The 18947-nt window shown below is 40.1% G+C and overlaps 1 protein-coding gene across 19 annotated transcripts in view; it reads left to right on the top strand.

Annotated features, from left to right (window-relative positions):
• FREM1 (FRAS1 related extracellular matrix 1) overlaps window positions 1-18947 on the top strand; it is a 185816-nt gene that overhangs the window by 101915 nt on the left and 64954 nt on the right. For 18 of the 19 annotated variants that reach the window (XM_040481274.1, XM_040481277.1, XM_040481269.1 and 15 more), the window contains 5 exons: window positions 1329-1537; window positions 4446-4539; window positions 7723-7975; window positions 13632-13826; window positions 14927-15112. In XM_040481274.1, coding sequence (XP_040337208.1) covers window positions 1329-1537; window positions 4446-4539; window positions 7723-7975; window positions 13632-13826; window positions 14927-15112 — 937 coding nt within the window. Of the gene's footprint in view, window positions 1-1328; window positions 1538-4445; window positions 5793-7722; window positions 7976-13631; window positions 13827-14926; window positions 15113-18947 lie in introns of those variants that run through there. The other variant, XM_040481287.1, reaches the window with a different exon arrangement.

Raw genomic sequence — 18947 nt, 5'->3', positions numbered from 1 at the left:
TCTAATCTTCAATTTCCTGCTCTACTTCTGTCTCTAAAATACTCGTTACCACTGACACTTAAAAACTCTAACCAATTTCCGAAGTCTTTAAGAGTTTTTAGGGTGAAAAGGAGACGAATTCTTTTCTCTAGGGGAATTTGATAGAATTGTTGTTCATTTTCTAGATAAAGGTATATATATGTGTATGTATATATATATATATATGTGTGTGTGTGTGTGTGTGTGTGTGTGTGTGTGTGTGTGTATACCGCTCATATGGGGGGTAACTATGGAGACGATCGTCATGGTGGCAGAGGAGGCTATGATCGGGGCAGCTACCGAGGCCCAGGTGGGGACCATGGAGGCTTCCGAGGGTGCCGGGGTGGTGGGGACAGAGGTGGCTTTGGCCCTGGCAAGATGGACTCCAGGGGTGAGCACAGACAGGATCGCAGGGAGAGGCCGTATTAGCGTGGCTCCTGAGGTTCTGCAACAGCTTTTCTTCTTGTACCCAGTGTTACCCTCATTATTTTGTAACCTTCCAACTCCTGATCACTCATGGGTTTTTTGTGTTGGACTATGTAATTGTAACCATACCTCTGGTTCCCATTAAAACCATCGTTTTAGTTAAAAAAAAAAAAAAAAAAAAGGAGAGGAGCATGGGATATATAGATATGTATATTGATATAGATAAATATAGATAGATATAGATATAGATAGATACATATATATAGATTTATATAGATAGATCCAGCAACGGTGGGTGTGGATTTGGTGATGTATATTATTATTTTCTCCATTTAGTACCACCAACAGTAACCAATTTGATTGCTGCTTCCACTCTTTAGGGACCGAGGTAAATGAAATGTAGACAGTTTCAGGTTTATGAATCTGCCTTGCTTCTTTGTCTATATCAGTGCTTAGAATTGGAAAAAATTGGTAAAAAATAGTTTTCATCCAGTATGTTTAGCTATGAACTTGTCCCCTTTACCACATTCTTTTTTTTAAAATTTTTTAATGTTTATTCATTTTTTGAAAGACAGAGACAGAGCGTTAGTGGGGGAGGGACTTGGGGGGGGGACACAGAATCCTAAGCAAGCTCCAGCTGTCAGCACAGAGCCTGACAGGGGCTGGAACCCAGAGATCGCGAGATCATGACCTGAGCTGAAGTTGGATTCTCAATGGACTGAGCCACCCAGGCACCCCTGCCCCTGCCCCCGGCCCTACCACATTCTTGAAAAAATTAATCGATCTGTGAAGGTGGTACTGGAAATTTTCTATTTATTTAATGAGCTCTGTCTTCAGGGCTATCTCATGAACAAGGCTTCGAATGTTTTCTTCCTTCGTTTTAGGTATTTACCAACCCCCTGAGAGTGGCTGAGGGAGGTCACTGCGTCATCAGCACAGAGAACATTCTGGTTTCTGATGTGGATACCCAACTGGACAACATCTACCTCTCCCTACAGAGACTGCCTCAGCATGGAAGGGTGGAGTTGGATGGATTTCCTCTAAACCCAGGAGGCACATTTTCTTGGGGAGAACTCCATGCCTTAAAAGTTAGGTTAGAACATTTCCTGGATTTTTTTTTCTTTACATGCTTCGGCCTTCATCTGGATCAGTTGTGAGGCAGAGGAAGAGGAAGAAGTTTTCTAATTTTTTGTGGGGGGTAGGGTACCAGCATGCCAGTGAATACTTTCAAGGGTCAGTTGAAAACGAGAAATGACAAATTTTAATTTCCCTCCAGACATTTTCTTTCCATCTGGCTTGCTGTACCGGTGGGAATGACTTTATGGATATTTGAGACACAGAAATTAGTTACCATGAATATTAAATTTGCTGCAACTGTACATATCACAAGAGGTGATAGCCAAACTGGATGAGTATAGACTGAAATAATCTATATGGCCAAACTACATAGTTGAACTTGGCTTTAAGGAGTGTCAGTTTCATAAGACTGGAAACTCTGGGATAGAATTCTGTTGATCAGTATCTTCAGTGTATTTATTTCATTGCAGTCAAATATGTGGGATACACCAGGGAGGCAGGGCATGGAGTGGTCCTTGGGTCTCTGACAGTTAGGGATAGAGCAGCTCGTGTCTTTCTTTCTTTCTTTCTTGTTTTGAATTTATTTATTTTTTATTTAAATGCAAGTTAGTTAACATACAATGTAATAATGGTTTCAGGAGTAGAATTTAGTGATTCATCACTTACATATAACACCCAGTGTTCATCCCAACAGGTGCCCTCCTTAATGTTTATCACCCATGTAGCCCATCCCCCCACCCAACACCCGGCCAACAACCCTCAGTTTGTTCTCTGTATTTAAGAGTCTCTTACGGTTTGTCTCTCTGTCTGTTCTTATCTGATTTTTGCTTCCCTTCCCCTATGTTTGTCTGTTTTGTTTCTTAAATTCCACGTGAGTGAAATCGTGTGATATTTGTCTTTCTCTGACTGACTGATTTCACTTAGCATGATACAGTCTAGTTCCATCCACGTAGTTGCAATTGGCAAGATTTCATTCTTTTTGATTGCCAAGTAATATTCCATTGTATACGTCTTTATCCATTCATCAGTCAGTGGATATTTGGGCTCTTTCCATACTTTGGCTATTGTCGATAGCACTGCTGTAAACATTGGGGTGCATGTGCCCCTTTGAAGCAGCATTTTTGTGTCCTTTGGATAAATTAGAGTGGTTCATTCCTTACAGTCCTACAGCAGTTCCTTGCCCCTTGAGGTCTTTCATTTTTTCTACCTAATGTAGTTTTGTAAGAAACTTTCCTACAAAGTTTGGTAAAAATGCCTTCTTTGTAAAATAATGCAAGACACTGAAAAGCAAGGGTCAGGTAGACAGACATACGAGTTGATTTATCACTTATAAGTTCAAGTTGTAAATGGGAATTTTGACCTTTTAGAGGGTATTAGGCATCAAATGCATAATTTCACACTTGGAGGTTGCTAGGAACTAGGATTTGTGCAAAGGAAGATCAACTTTTATCCAAAGTTTAGTTTAGTTAAATTGTTTATTCACAGCCTCCAATATCGTGACCTCTTTCCACTACTCACTCTTATCCTCATTGAAATTTCCCTTTTTTAGACATCTCAGTTCTTAGCTAAATGTTAGAACAAGACCTCTGTTTAGGTAATTCTTACTAGGGAATGCGTGATAGATAGGAAAAAAAGTACTAATATTTGCAGCACATGTAATTCAAGGGCTCTTCTATAGACTTGGCAATTATGTTTTTTTTTCCATTTAATCTTCACAGCAATAAAGCCTGATAAGGTAGATGGCTGTATTCTCATATTATAGTTGAAGAAACTAAGGCAGAAAGAGGTTGAGGTCACTCAGCTAGTATATGGAGGAGTCTGATTTTGAAAGAAGTTTTGTTTGACTCCACAGCCATGCCTTTGGATGTGTGCTCCTAGATCTACCTGGCCCTGGGTTTCAGCATGATAAGATAGGATTAGTACATTTTCACATATCTATTTTTGTTGAAATTATCAGGGAGCGTAGGAGACAGGGTGTGGAAGGGATACTGAGGGCAGGAGGTGGACCTTCTTCACCATTAGAATAGAATCCCCAACCTGAGTCCCTAGCCAGTGTATGGGTGAGACTAGTCCTGAGTTAAATGTCTTTTAGTCCTGGGATTTTTTTTTCATATGTAAATGTTATATATGTTCGATTTACTATTTTTATGCAACTTTTAATTTCATTTCCTAAGACTTGTTTCCTATCTTGAACAAATCATTGGAAAGCTAAAAATTTGGCTCAATTCGATAGCTGTTTAGAATTTGTGGTAAGTAATAAGGAAGTGCTAGATACTTGTGGTAAGTGTCACTACAATGGCTGCAGAGTAAATGGAAAGTCTTGAATTAAACGATTCTGTTACAAAACTTGACTGAGAATTAAAGAAAAGTAGGGCCACGTCTAGACCCCTAAAAATATTTTTAGGTCTGGAGAGATTCGAAAATCCTTATAGGTTAAATGGAAGAGAGCTATTAAGTAGAAAAGGGTAAATGGCAGGAGACAGGCAATAAGTAATTCATAGATCAGAGTTTTAGAGAAGAGCTGAACAGATCAAAAGCACAGGCAGAAAGAATAGGGGAGGAAAGGGATCATCAGAATCCACAGTGTCCTGCTTTTACCTGTCTACTGCTGTCTCAGTAATGCCCATGGCTCCAGCCTTGTTCCAGGTAAGTAAGCAGAACCACACCAGATGGTTCCCATTGCCATGGTGGCAACTTGGAGGGCTGCGTTTTGATTTGGGGGCAAATGATGAATGCATATACCACATATATGCAACTTTTGCATTCAGGGACCCTTGAGTAGTTGAGTATGTGACTTCACGATTATGCTATGTCTTTTGTTATTTATTGACTATGTGGCAAAAGCCATGGGCGAGCTCTTGTGTCAGGCATCTCCTACTGTCACGGTGGCCTTGAGGGGCTAGTGGCAAATATCATCCCCACAGATATCGACATGATGGATCTGAGATACCACAGGATAATATATTCTTGGAGGTCACAGATGGCACGAATTCAGCAGACGTTGTTCTACGTGTTGAGGTAGGTAGAAAGTTTCCTCCCTGGTTCATATGGGAATAAAACATCCAGTTTGGAAGCCTCTGAAGAGTTCCTGATAGAACTTGAAACATGTGGACTCCAAAGCAAGGGGATACCAGCCAATGTCTGCAGGTAATAGGCAAGAGACAGCAAAGTTATATTGGTGAGATGGGCATACTGCTTTCTCTTTCCAATCCATTTAAAGATTGAACTGTCCTGACCTCAAATCCAGATACTTAATTTAAAAACCAATTCATTCTGTGTATAAATTGATTCTAACATTTTTGAGCTTTAACACTCAGAAATATTTATATAGCACCTATCCAGGTTAGGCTAGTGTCACTGGCCTTTTCCTTCTCGAATGGAAGAAATCATGTCTTCATGTGTGTGGTGCCTCTTTGTGAATTCCTGTGCTATGTACTCCTTTCTCAGATCTGTTTGAAATAATTATTTTCCCCCTTTTGACAAATTATGAAAAATCTGTGTATAAAGGTTAATGGGAACCCCTGAATTTCTCTGTTGATTGACCACTTAAGTCCACAGCAAAACCCATAGGATTTATAGGAATTTATAGTTAGTGACAAAGGAAGGTCTAGAGAAAGAATTATGTTCTTCATTACTTTTATCTACCAAATTCTATTTCTGTTTGAATTTTGTCAGATCTTTGTGATATGAAATTATTGTTAGTGGTAACAATGTGTTTGTCAGCTATTTTTACAGTTAGTAATTAAGAATGATTACATCTATCCAGCATTTTAAAGAAGTAGACAGAGAGGGAATTATCTCCATTATATAAGCAAGGAAACTTAGGTTCAAGAAGTTTCCGTGACTTGCCCCAAATCATTCATGTGACTGTGTAAATAGTCTGTTTTATTGCTACGTTTTGGACAAAAGCCCATGGCTTGTGGAAGCCAATCAGAAGTACAGGTCATTTTTGGACAATTATGGGTGATTATTTTCTGTCCAGGAAGAATGTCTTAAATTCTGTTGCCTTTGGGCTTTATTATCCATTTGAAAGCCGGGCTATTTTGTATTTTGTCAGGTGGTCATCATGGATATATTGGTGACATTCATCAGATTGAGTGAAGAACAATAATAAGAAAGGTCTTTAATGAATCCACTCAGAGAACTTGAACAAAGATATTGTTTCCTGATAAGCTTCGGCCCAGGTCATGATCTCACGGCTCATGAGTTTGAGCCCCGCGTCCGGCTCTGGGCTGACAGCTCAGAGCCTGGAGCCTGCTTTGGATTCTGTGTCTCCCTCTCTCTCTGCCCCTCTCCCACTCACGCTCTGTCTGTCTCTCTCTCAAAAATAAATAAACATTAAAAAAAACCCAAGTACCTTCTACATGCCAGTTCCTATGCTAGATGCTTGGGGTATGATGATGAACATGGCAAAGAATGCCTCTGGACTGTTAGAGTTTATAGGCAGGGGATGAAGGCAGACATTAACGATTATCACAGAAATAATTAATTAGTTAAAAACTGGATGTATTCTACAAATAAATGGGATGCTGAAAGAGAGTAAATGGTGGAAGTCTCTCAGTGAATCTGAGTTGTTCAAGAAGTTTTCCCTGAAGAATCCACATGCACCCTGGAGGACAGGGTAGCCAAGCAAAGCACTGGGGCAGAGCCTACCCAGTCACGGGGCAGAGAGAGCATGCAGAGATGATGCAAAGACCAGCGATGGCAGCAAAGGCACCCTCATGCATGAAACGGGGCCTAAGGCATCCTAGGAGCAGTGCTAGGAAGCCACTGAAGGTCCCTATAAGGGGACCTGATGGAAACCACATTTTATTTATTTATTTATTTATTTATTTATTTATTTATTTATTTATTGTTTATTTATTTTGAGAGAAAGAGAGAGCACGAGCAGGTGAGAAGAGAGAGGAAGAGAGAGAGAATCCGAGGCAGGCTCTGCACTGTCAGTGCAGAGCCCGACGCGGGGCTCGAACCCACAAACCATGAGATCATGATCTGAGCCAAAACCAAGAGTTGGACGCTTAATGGATTGGGCCACCTGGGAGCCCTGAAAGCCACATTTTATTTTTTTTTTATTTAAAAAAAAATTTTTTTTAACGTTTATTTATTTTTGAGACAGAGAAAGACAGAGCATGAACAGGGGAGGGGCAGAGAGAGAGGGAGACACAGAATCTGAAACAGGCTCCAGGCTCTGAGCTGTCAGCACAGAGCCCGACGCGGGGCTCGAACTCACAGACCGTGAGATCATGACCTGAGCCGAAGTCGGACGCTTAACCGACCAAGCCACCCAGGCGCCCCAGAAAGCCACATTTTAAAAGGAGAGAGATTTACAATCCGAAGAGAAACCAGAGTGATGAAAGCCACGTTTAAAAAAGATCACCCTGGTGGAAAGAAGGGGAGGAGGAAATGTGGCTTTGACAAGTATCGACAGGCTGGACTTGATAACTAAATGTGCACAGCACACACCAAGTTGTGACTGTGAACTTTGAGGCAGGGTGTCCTTCGTTCTGATTTAAAAGGCTTGCCTTTTCGAGTGTCTGCATCATCCTGTTAGATTCAGAGAGCCAGAGTGATCCCACATTGTTCTTCTTTCCTTTCGACTTGGAGGTTGTTGTTCACGATGATGAGAGAAAAACGTTTTGTCTAGTTGAATCCTGGGATTGATTTAATGGTTATGGAGTTTCAGAGTTAACTCAAAATGTTTGAAATGCAGCTGCTGCTTATTGTAAGTTTAGGGAAACTTCCTGGGTGGCAGGGAGTTGTTGGTGGAGGAAAGCTTTGTAATCGCCACATAATTTGAAATATAAATAAGTTTGATGTGGTAAGTGTAAATGCATCAGACCACAAGGACCAAATTTACTCTAGAATATGTGTGAATTTAACAAAAGAGGATAGGGACTTTAGTGAAGACTGCTGTGTATTACATTTATATTTTGTCTGTCTGGAGACAAATGAGAGCTTTGAGTCCCAAACCATAACCGTACTCTTCCATTCCTACCTAAAATGTCTCCCATGTTGGCCATTTCTTGCAAGATGGTTCATATGGGGGAAAGACACAGGCTGCTTGGCCAAATTCCATGGCTATTGTTTCGTGTGTCTGAAAGATCGAAAATGCCTGTCATTCCGACTATGAGCTATGGTTTGCCGGCTGGGCAATTTGTCATTGCTGCCTTTTTCTTGACAATGTGCGTTGTTTCCCCCTAGGTATTCCCTGTAAATGATGAGCCACCACTCCTCAAGGCTGATCTCATCCCCATGATGCATTGCTCAGAGGGCGAAGAGGTGGTCATCACCTCTGAACACATTTCTGCTACTGATGTGGACGGTGATGACTCGAGACTGATGTTTGTGATCGCCCGAGCACCTCAGCACGGGCTGGTGAGGAAAGCTGGAGTCGCAGTGGATCAGTTCTCTCAGGGAGATGTCATCTCGGGGGCTGTGACATACAAACACACGGGTGAGTGACTGCACGGTGACCAGTATGACTGGGGGGATGCAACAACTGAATGGAGTCTTAATGCCACTCCTTGCCAGGGGCTCTGATAGCCTTATGGTCTCCGTGCTTGCTCTCATTAAAAAAGAAGCAGCAGCAGAAGCAGGTGCGCCTGGGTGGCTCAGTCGGTTGAGTGTCCGACTTCGGCTCAGGTCGTGATCTCACAGTTTGTGAGTTCAAGCCCCGTGTTGGGCTCTATGCTGACAGCTCGGAGCCTGGACCCCGCTTCGGATCCTGGGTCTCCCTCCCTCTGCCCCTTCCCTGCTCATGCTGTCTCTCTCTGTCTCTCAAAAATGAATAAACGTTAAAAAAGAATTTAAAAAGAAGCAGCAGTAAGAGCAGCTCATATCCCATTTTTTTTTAAAGTAGAGTCACCATATTTAGAAGGATTTCTGATCTCAGTTATACGATCAATTTCAAAGAGTGGAGGAGGAGCCTGTATTATTGCTGCTTTGTTCTTGATGCTTCCAACAGACCTTTTTTTTTTTTTTTAAATTTTTTTTTCAACGTTTTTTATTTATTTTTGGGACAGAGAGAGACAGAGCATGAATGGGGGAGGGGCAGAGAGAGAGGGAGACACAGAATCGGAAACAGGCTCCAGGCTCCAAGCCATCAGCCCAGAGCCCGACGCGGGGCTCGAACTCACGGACCGCGAGATCGTGACCTGGCTGAAGTCGGACGCCCAACCGACTGCGCCACCCAGGCGCCCCTCCAACAGACCTTCAATTCACCCTGGGGTTGTCCGCATTCCCTCTTTGGTCCATCTGTAGAAGATTTTCTTTGACCATCACATCTTTGGGACCCATAAATCATAACAGAAATGCCTGAAGGAAGCTCCCTAAGAAAATTATATTATTAATTTTAAAAGTTTACTCGATCACCAGCTAGCTCCTAAGAAGTAACTTGTCTGCCTTTTGAGTTCCTGAAAAGCCAAGGTGATATCTTACGCTTTGTGTGACACCCACAGCACTACAGAGTGATGGACCCAAATTAGTGATGCAGTAAACGCTTGTTTATTAGCCTCGTGCTTTCATTTCCGGCATCACATTATATTGTTACCCAGGTAGCATTTGTTCCTCATGTACAATGTTCAAATGGAGAAACTGTGAATTCAGTGTCTGTTATTGCAAGGCATGGTGCTAGGCATTTGGGGCTTCAAAGGAGTATAACCCAGACTCAGCTGTGAAGGACTTTTAATTTAAATAGATAGACCCACTCACGTGCAAAGATGATAGTGTCACATATCGGTACCTCATTAGTCGTTGCCCCTAGCATGTCTTCTGATCTCTGGGTTGAGGGCACCTCCTCAGTAATAATACTGCATATTTCCTCTGGTTGCCTTTTATCGCACTCTGCTACAATTTCATGTGTACTCATCCATACGCCACTCTCATCTGTGGATTCCATGGGGATGCATGATGGGTAGATAAGGCCAGGTGAGTGGTAGAGGGAATAAGGGGTATCAGGATTCAGATCATTTTCTTATTTGAAAGAACATGGGGAATACAAGCAACGCGTGGGAGTGGGAACTTGGGGTGGGGGGATTGAGATAGGTAAGGATTAATTTGGAAGTGGGGGAATATTGTGAAATAATATTTAAAAATTTTTTTTAATGTTTTATTTATTCTGGGGAGAGAGAGAGAGAGACAAAGCGTGAGCAGGGCAGAGGCAGAGAGAGAGGGAGACAGAATCCGAAGCAGGCTCCAGGCTCTGAGTTGCCAGCACAGGGTCTGATGAGGGGCCCGAACTCCTGAACCGTGAGATCATGACATGAGCCAAAGTCAGATGCTTAGCCATCCAGGAGCCCCCAGACATCTTTTTAAAAAATGGCATCTCCTTATCTTCTTCTTTTTTTAATATTCACTTATCTTTGAGAAAGCGAGAGAGAGAGAGAGAGAGAGAGACAGAGAGAGACAGAGTATAAACAGGGGAAAGGCAGAGAGAGAGGGAGACACAGAATCCAAAGCAAGCTCCAGGCTCTGAGCTGTCAGCACGGAGCCCGACATAGGGCTCAAACCCACAAACCATGAGATCATGACCTGAACCAGAGTCAGGTGCTTAACAGACTGAGCTACCTGGGCACTCCTCCCCTTATCTTCTTAAGTGTGTTTAGTCTTGGGAAGGGTTTCACTGGTCGTATCCTTGTCCTGGGGAACATAGTCCACATGTTCGATGTCTCTCAAGAGTCCACAGGTAGGTGCTTCATTTTGATTTCCCCAATAGATCTCATATAGATGGGCAGAAAAGGGGCCAAAGCCCAACGTCTATCGAGTTTCACGTAATTTTCACATTTATGGCAGGCTCATGCATACATAAATTAGGGGTGCTATGAATCTGTCTTTTCTTCCAGTGCCTTGCTCTAAGTGCTGAACAACAGTTTACGTATTTATAAATCTCTTCTGGTATGATGGCCACGTAAGGGACTGTGGACTAATTTTTTTTCATGAGACCTACTAGGACACTAGGCAAATTACTAAAGATAGATGTTTTTTGTTGTTGTATTGGGGTTATGTTACTAAATTAGGAGAAATACTGCCAATTCCAAAGATGGTTGATTATTTGAATGATGTTTCTTTGTAATGTTCACCCAATTATTCAATTGGTAGTAATTTAGCACTGCGTGGGAAAGACCACAGGACCTGAAATTTCTGTGTTCTGTGCTTGCCTCTATATGTTGATTATAAAGGCCACCTGAAGATAATCTTGTCACCAATATTATTTGCTCTCCATGAGTATAAAAATAATACTACATGCTCATTTCAAAAAACTTGGAAAGTATGGAAAAGCATAATGAGGTTTTGAAAAATCTCCTATTTACCTCTCAGAGATGATCACTGTTAACATTTCAGTACTTTGTTTTCTTTTTTCTAATCATAATTTTTAACATAGTTGCAATCGTGTCTGTAGTTTTATTGATTACATTTTTCATTGAGATTATCAGCTAACATGTTTATTAAAATATTTATTAAATGTTATAAAGTTATTGTAAACGTAAATTTTAGTAATTGAATAATATCTTATGATGTAAAATTACATGATTAATTTACTATTCTCCCAACATTAAACATGAAGTCTTTAAAAAAATTTTTTTAGGGCTGCCTGGGTGGTGCAGTCAGTTAAGCATCCGGCTCTTGATCTCTGCTCAGGTCATGGTTTGTGAGTTCAAGCCCTGCATGGGGTCCTGCGCTGGTGGTAGAGAGCCTTCTTGGGATTCTGTCTCTCCTTCTCTCTGCCCCTCCCTCCCTTGTGCATATTTCTCTCTTTCTCAAAATGAATAAACAGACTTAACATGTTTTTTTGAATAACGCCACAGTTAACAGTTCGAAGTATAAATCCTGCCCTTAGACTGTACTCCATTCAAAGTAGAGACTTGGCCATCCATGTTGTAGCCTTTTTTGTGACTAGATGCTCAGCCTGCTTTTCCAGCTTTTCTGTAAATGTACCTAAGCTTCCACTATATCAAAATTACAGTTATGGAAGGTACCATGTTTCCTTTTTTTTTTTTTTTAAGCTCTCTACTCTTCCTAGAACGATTTTTCCACTTCTCTTCCTGCAGGTTCTCATTCCCCCATCTCAATTCTTTGCCTCATCTGCCTGGTAAAGTAATTATCATTTAATGCGTGGTATAAAGCCAGCAGAGCCATCTGGAAAAACTTCCCTGACTTTCCTTGCCATGTGTGCCTTGCCCCCATGCTACTGTCAGCCAATACTTTCATCTTCTTCTCTCTCAGCCCCCCATACGTATTCAGGCTGAGATACGTGAATTTTCCATTTAATTGGACTTAATAGTGGCGATTTCATACGGCTCCTCTTAATACATATACACATCAATGATCCACTACATTTCTTTCTCTACCATTAGATTGTGTCAGTGCCTGACCCATAAAAGGTCTTTTGGCATTTGACATTCTTTTGAACCGCCTGACATTTTCCAAATGTCTGCCTGATTCTCTGCTGGAGCACCCAGCCTACTAATTATCAGATACGAGGCACTAAATATATATTTATCAAGTGAATGAAGAATAGATAAGCTTTATGCCCATTTATGTTTTGATAAATATGAATATATGAGAGGCATCTTAATTTTTGCTGCTTCTAAAGTTAAAGCTGATTATTTAATTCTAATTCTCTCAACTTCAACTCTGTTTTTTCTTCTAAGCCTAGCTGTCTCATCCTTTAATCATTTGGTGGCTCAATAATATCATCTCTTGATTTTCCTTTCATTATTTTAAGCAGGTAGAATAATGCCAAGCACAGTATTGTGTAAATTTGACCAATGTGTCTTGTGAAAATAGACGATGTCCCTGATCTTTTGTGTGCCAGTCTCATTAAAACTTCCAACATTTGCGTCCCTCATGGCACTTTCAGTGTGAAGCATGAGAATTACCAACAGCACTTCTGCAGAACTTTTCTGTCCCCTGGATAGTGAGTGCTTCTATCTTTGTGCTGTTAGTTAGTAACCCAAGAGCAGATTGGCTGGTTTACTGATAAACTATCAAATCCTGACGTTTTTTTCCTTCTTTCTCCCACTGCTTACGTTGGGGGCCATTTTGTTTACCTTTCAATTTTTATTAATTTTTTATTGAGAGAGCATGCACACATGTGAGCAGGGGAGGGGCAGAAGGAGAACGAAAGAGAGACTCTTAAGCAGCTTCCACGCCCAGTGCCCATGACCGTGAGATCATGACCTGAGCCAAAATCCAGAGTCAGATGCTTAATCAACTGAGACACCTAGGTGCCCCAAGTTGGGGCCATTTAAAAAATTTTTTTTTCAACGTTTATTTTTATTTTTGGGACAGAGAGAGACAGAGCATGAACGGGCGAGGGGCAGAGAGAGAGGGAGACACAGAATCGGAAACAGGCTCCAGGCTCTGAGCCATCAGCCCAGAGCCCGACGCGGGGCTCGAACTCACGGACCGCGAGATCGCGACCTGGCTGAAGTCGGACGCTTAACCGACTGCGCCACCCAGGCGCCCCAGTTGGGGCCATTTTAAATCCCATGAGCATAAGCCCTAAAGAGTAAAAGGGGAAACAAAAATAAATGCAACTTCTATGCCATGTCACGTTGCTATTTTGTTAGCACCTTGGCTATTATATAATGGGGAAAATACTAAAACGACAAAAATGTGGATTATCTTTCTATTTCGCCTTCCCAGCTTCTGTTTCTCATAACTGTGGTGTGGGTGATGTGTGTTCACTTAAGGTAGTTAATGTAAATGGGAAGACAATGCACTTGGAAGGACGGGGGTGCCTTCTACTCTCCCTGAGGTGGGTCCTATCACTAAACACTTATGAAGGAAGAATGAAACCTTCCCTAGTCAAGCTTTGTGCCTCTCCCATGTTCCTTTGTGAACGGTCAGACCCTTGTGAGCCCCTTTTTGCCCCTCCATATGGTGATAGAGGGCTGGCAGAGATTTCACTAGAGGCAACAGATGGGCAAGCATTTTTTCATTATTTTCACGACTATTTAATTTCCTAGTGATAAAATTGGGTTTTATATTGTAGCCACATAAGCTCCTTTCTTTGCCATTCTATGCTTGTGGAAGAGGTGTAGGTCGATTTCATCTTAGTATTCTGTGTTTTTTACAAAGTCAGGTTTCAGCGACGGTGTGTTTTCCAGGTGGTGAGATTGGCCTGGTGCCTTGTTATGATACCATTACATTGGTGGTTTCGGATGGAGAAGCTGGTCCTTATGTGAATGGCTGTTGCTACAATGGGCCTCATCCATCTGTTCCTCTTCATGAGTCCTTTCCAGTGTATGACCTCAACATCACAGTACACCCAGTGGACAACCAATCACCTTCAATTGCAATAGGTGACAATGTTTTCTTCTATTAAAGTTCTAACATCTCACCTAGTGTCATAACTGTGGTTTAGTGAAATAATATGCACTTGAATTATAGTTAAAATAAACTACAGAATTGCCTATGATAATTGCCTCAATGCAAATTTGTGGAAAACTCAAAGTGTATAAAAGATTGCAGGGCAAAGGAATTTATTTGTTTCAAAATTTAGGTAATTCTGTGTGGAGAGAGAGTGCAAGTATGTTTGTGAGTGTGTGTGTGTGTGTGTGTGTGTGTGTGTGTGTTGGGATCAGGACAACATTGGAATCCTCAAATATTCTGGCTTTATTTCACATGGGGAAATATCATTTGTCTGCTGGAGAGAGAGTAATTTATTTTCTCCATAATAATTTCTATTAGAACAGAATGAAAATACCAGAGAGACCATTTATATACATTTAACCTTATTTGCTTTTTAGAAAGTCATCGCTTCATAGACATTATGTATATGTTCTGTTGCTTAGAAAAAAAAATACGAGCATATGTATGGATGTTATTGTAATTTGCAAACTATCTCCCAAGCAATGTTCTGGAAAGGAAGCTTTATCCCTGCAGAATAATTAAGCACCAAGGCATGGAAAAAATGTTCGTTATGAGTAATTCATAATAGCTTGCAGGCAATTAACGCTCTGACAAACAGAGGTACCAACTGATCTTGAAGAGTACATAAACTACATTTAGTGGCTTATCATTAAAACAGTTTGGCAATTCTTATTTTCATTTGTCACTTCTATAGAGACACAAGGGAAATCAGAGTTCCTTGAGAATGACTAAAGGGCTGTACTACAGCATTTAGTATTTCTGCTGTCTTTCCATTATTGTCTGGCTTGCTTGTACAAGAAAAAAATATAATTCCATAAGTCAAATTAAATTCCACCCATTACCCCTGGATATTTTCACTGTAAGGAGAAATTATGCCGGAGGAAATGAACATCTCCCATGGAAGCGTATTTGCACATGGGAGGCTTCTCCCATTGAATTGAATTGGAATTACAATCACTCCCTTTTGTCTTCACTATTCTGATTAGGGGATTTCACACTAAGTCATAATTGTGTTATTATTTGTATGCAGGTACCATGTTCGTTGTAGATGAGGGTTTCTCAGCAGCCATTACCATTAACCATTTGTCTGCCACTGACCCTGACACTGCAGCTGATGACTTGGAAGTTGTTTTGGTTTCTCTTCCCCAGTTTGGCTACCTTGAAAACACTCTTCCTTCTGCAGGTTTTGAAAAAAGCAATATGGGCATAAGCATAGGTAAGTCATGGCTTCGTGGCTAGCAGTCACTTGCCTATGTCTATGTATCTGACTCACCAAATCATGCTTAACGACTGCGTAAGGACTTCAAAATTGTTCAAAGCACTGTATACATTCAAGGAATTATTATTATAGCTGATACTTTTGAAAATTATTGTTTTTCAGCTTAATTTTCTGTTTTGAATTTCCTTATGTATGGGAGTTTACTTCAAAGTAAGTGGAAATGTTACATAGGAAAACTATAAGAATAAATACGGAAGAAGGAATGTTTTAAAAGACCTTCATAGCAACCCAGAATACTGTGATATCATAAATCTGGTGGAGCTCACAAGTCTCATTCTCCTAACCTTTTAGCACTTTTAAAAGACAATGGCAGAAAAGATCAGGACACGTATCATGGGTGTAACAGAGAGAGAGAGAGTGAGCCTGAGATGTTGAAGGTGAGGACTTTAATTTTGAAAACGGAATGTATCTCAGATATTTAAATAGCTCTTGTATTTCAGACAATAACAACTAAAACAAAAACATTAATAGAGTGACTGAATGCATAGAAAAAAACAAGACCCAACTACATGCCGCTTGCAAGAGGCTAAGTTCAGCTTCAGGGACACATGTAGGCTCAAAATGAAGGGATGAACAAAGATATCCCATGCAAATGGAAACCAAAAGACAGCAGGGGTACTTACAACAGAGAAAATAGACTTTAAATCCAAACTGTAGCAAGAAACAAAGAAGGTCACTGTAAAATGATAATAGGGTAAATTCATCAGGAGAATATAACAATTATAAATTTATATGCATACAACGTTGGAGCACCTAAATATATTGAGCAAATACTAACAGACCTGAAGGAAGTAATGACAACAATACAATAATAATACTTGGGTACTGAAGTCCCCCACTTTCAACAATGGATAGATCACCTGGATGAAAAATCAACAAGGACACAGTGGACTTAAACTGTACATTAGAGCAAATGAACCCAATAGACATACACGGTATATTCTATCACCCGATGTGTCACAAAACAACTCTTAGACAATTTTGAAAGGCTGAAGTCATACCAAGTATCTTTTCTGACCACAATGGTATGAAATTAAAATCAGTAACAGGAGGAAAACTAGAAAATTCACAAATAAGTGCAAATTAAGACACTCCCGAACAACCAATGGTTCAAGGATGAAATTTTAAAAAAATCCTGGGGTGTCTGTGTGGCTCAGTCAGTTACACATCTGACTCCTGATTGCAACTCAGCTTGTGATCTTACGGTTTTGTGAGCTCAAGCCCCATGACGGGCTCTGAGCACTGATTGAACCTGCTTGGGATATTTTTTTCTCTCTCTCCCTCCCTCTCTCTCTGCCCCTCCCCCACGTGTGCTCATTCTGTCTGTCTCAAATAAATACATAAATAAGCTTCAGAAAAAGTAAAAGTAAAAAATCCTACGATTTCTCATCATATGGAAATTTTTTTCCCTTTCTTTTCTCTTTTTTTGAAGGATTTTATTTTTAAGTAATCTCTACACCCCAAGTGGGGCTCGAACTTACAACCCCAAGATCAAGAGTCTCATAATGTACCAATGGAGCCAGCCAGGTGCCCCTTTTTCTTTCTTTCTTTCTTTCTTTCTTTCTTTCTTTCTTTCTTTCTTTCTGTTAAAACTGTATCTATATGAAGAGATGAATGTTAGCTGAACCTATTGAGGTAATCATTTCACAATATATGTAAGTCAAACCATCGTGCTCTACACCTTAAATTTATACAGTGATGTATGTCAACTATTTTGCAATACAACTGGAAGAAGAAGAAATTTTAAAAATCTTGAAACAAACAACAATGGAAACACAACATACCAGAATATATGAGATGCAGCGAAAGCAGTGCAAAGAAGAAAATTTATAGTGATAGGGCTTACATTAAAACATTATCTCAAATAAACAACATAACTTTATAACTCATGAAACTAGAAAAACAAGAACAAAAGAAGCCCAATTAGCAAGGGGCGCCTGGGTGGCTCAGTCCGTTGGGCGTCCGACTTCAGCTCAGGTCACGATCTTGCGGTCCGTGAGTTCGAGCCCCGCGTCGTGCTCTGGGCTGATGGCTCAGAGCCTGGAGCCTGCTTCCGATTCTGTGTCTCCCTCTCTCTCTGCCCCTCCCCCATTCATGCTCTGTCTCTCTGTCTCAAAAATAAATAAATGTTAAAAAAAATTAAAAAAAAAAAGAAGCCCAATTAGCAAAAAGAAGGAGATAGCAAAGAAGGAGATAGAAGGAGATAGTAGAAATAAATGAAATCGAGACCAGAAAAACAATAGAAACAATACATTAATGAAACTAGGATATGGTCTTTTAAAAAGATAAACAAAATTGGCAAATCTTTACCTAGACTTGCCCTGAAAAAGAGAGGACTCAAAATTTGAAATGAAAGAAGAGATATTACAACTGATACCACAGTTATACAGAGGATCAGAAGAGGCTACTAGGAACAACCATACATCAACAAATTAGACAATCTGAGAGAAATGGATAAATTCCTAGAAACATACAACTTACCAAATCTCAGTCATGATGAACTAGAAACCCTGAATAGACCTATAATAAGTAAGGAGATTTAATCAGTAATCCAAAACCTCCCGAGAAAGAAAAGACCAGGACCAGATGTTTTTGCAGGTTCTATTGAACTTTTAAAGAAGAATTAACACTATTTCTTCCCACACTCTTGCAAAACATTGAATATGAGGAAAAACTCCCCAACTCATTTTATAAGACCAGCATTACCCTGATACCAAAGCCAGGTAAGGATACTGTAAGAAAACCATAGACCAATCCCTGAAGAATGTAGATGCAAAAATTCATCAGAAAATATTGACAAACTGAATTCAATGGTACATTAAAAGGATCATACACCTTACATTAAATGGTACATTAAAAGGATCAAGTGGGAATTCTACCTGGGATGCAAGGATGGTCAGCATATGTAAATCAATAAATGTGATACACCAAATTGATAGACTAAAAGTCTATGATCATCTCTATAGATACAGAAAAAGCATTTGACAAAATTCAACAATATTTATGATAAAAACTGTCAACAAATTCGGTATAGAAGGTATATACCCCAATGTAATAAAGGTCATATATGACAAATTCACAAGTGGCATCATACTCTAAATGGTTAAAAGCTTTGCTTCCAAGATGAGGACAAAAACAAGTATGCCCACTCTTATCATTCTTATTCAACATAGTACTGAAAGTCCTAGCCAGGATAATGAGACAAGAAAAGGAAATAAAAGGTATCCAAGTAAGAAAGAAGAAGTAAAATTGTCTCTTTTTGCAGATTATATGATATCACATGTAGAAATTTCTCAAGATTTTACTAAGGGGTGCCTGGGTGGCTCAGTGGATTTCAGCTCACGTCATTATCTCACAGTTAATCGTTTCAAGCCCTATGACGGGCTCTGCATTGACAGTGTGGAGCCTGCTTGGGATTCTCTCTCTCTGTCTCTCCTTCTGCCTCTCCCCTACTCTTGCATGGGGGCTCTCTGTCTGTCTGTCTCTTTCAAAAATGAATAATTAATCTTGAAAAAATTTAAAAAAAAGATTTCACCAAAAAACTATTAGAACAAGTCAACAAAATAAGTTAAGTTTTAGGATACAAAAACATTAAAAAATCGGTTGTATTTCTATATACTAATGATGAACTATTGAAAAAGCAAACAATTTCATTCACAATAGAATTGAAAACAATGAAATACTTAAGAATAAAATCAAACAAGGAAGTGAAAAATTTATATACCAAAAACTATAAGACATAGAATTGATGTCTTGATGGAAGAAATTGAAA

Source organism: Herpailurus yagouaroundi, unplaced genomic scaffold (assembly GCF_014898765.1).
Source record: "Herpailurus yagouaroundi ecotype Mexico unplaced genomic scaffold, PumYag 160, whole genome shotgun sequence".
In the NCBI taxonomy this organism is placed as follows: Eukaryota; Metazoa; Chordata; class Mammalia; order Carnivora; family Felidae; genus Herpailurus; species Herpailurus yagouaroundi.
This window is presented reverse-complemented; position numbering and strand designations above follow the sequence as displayed.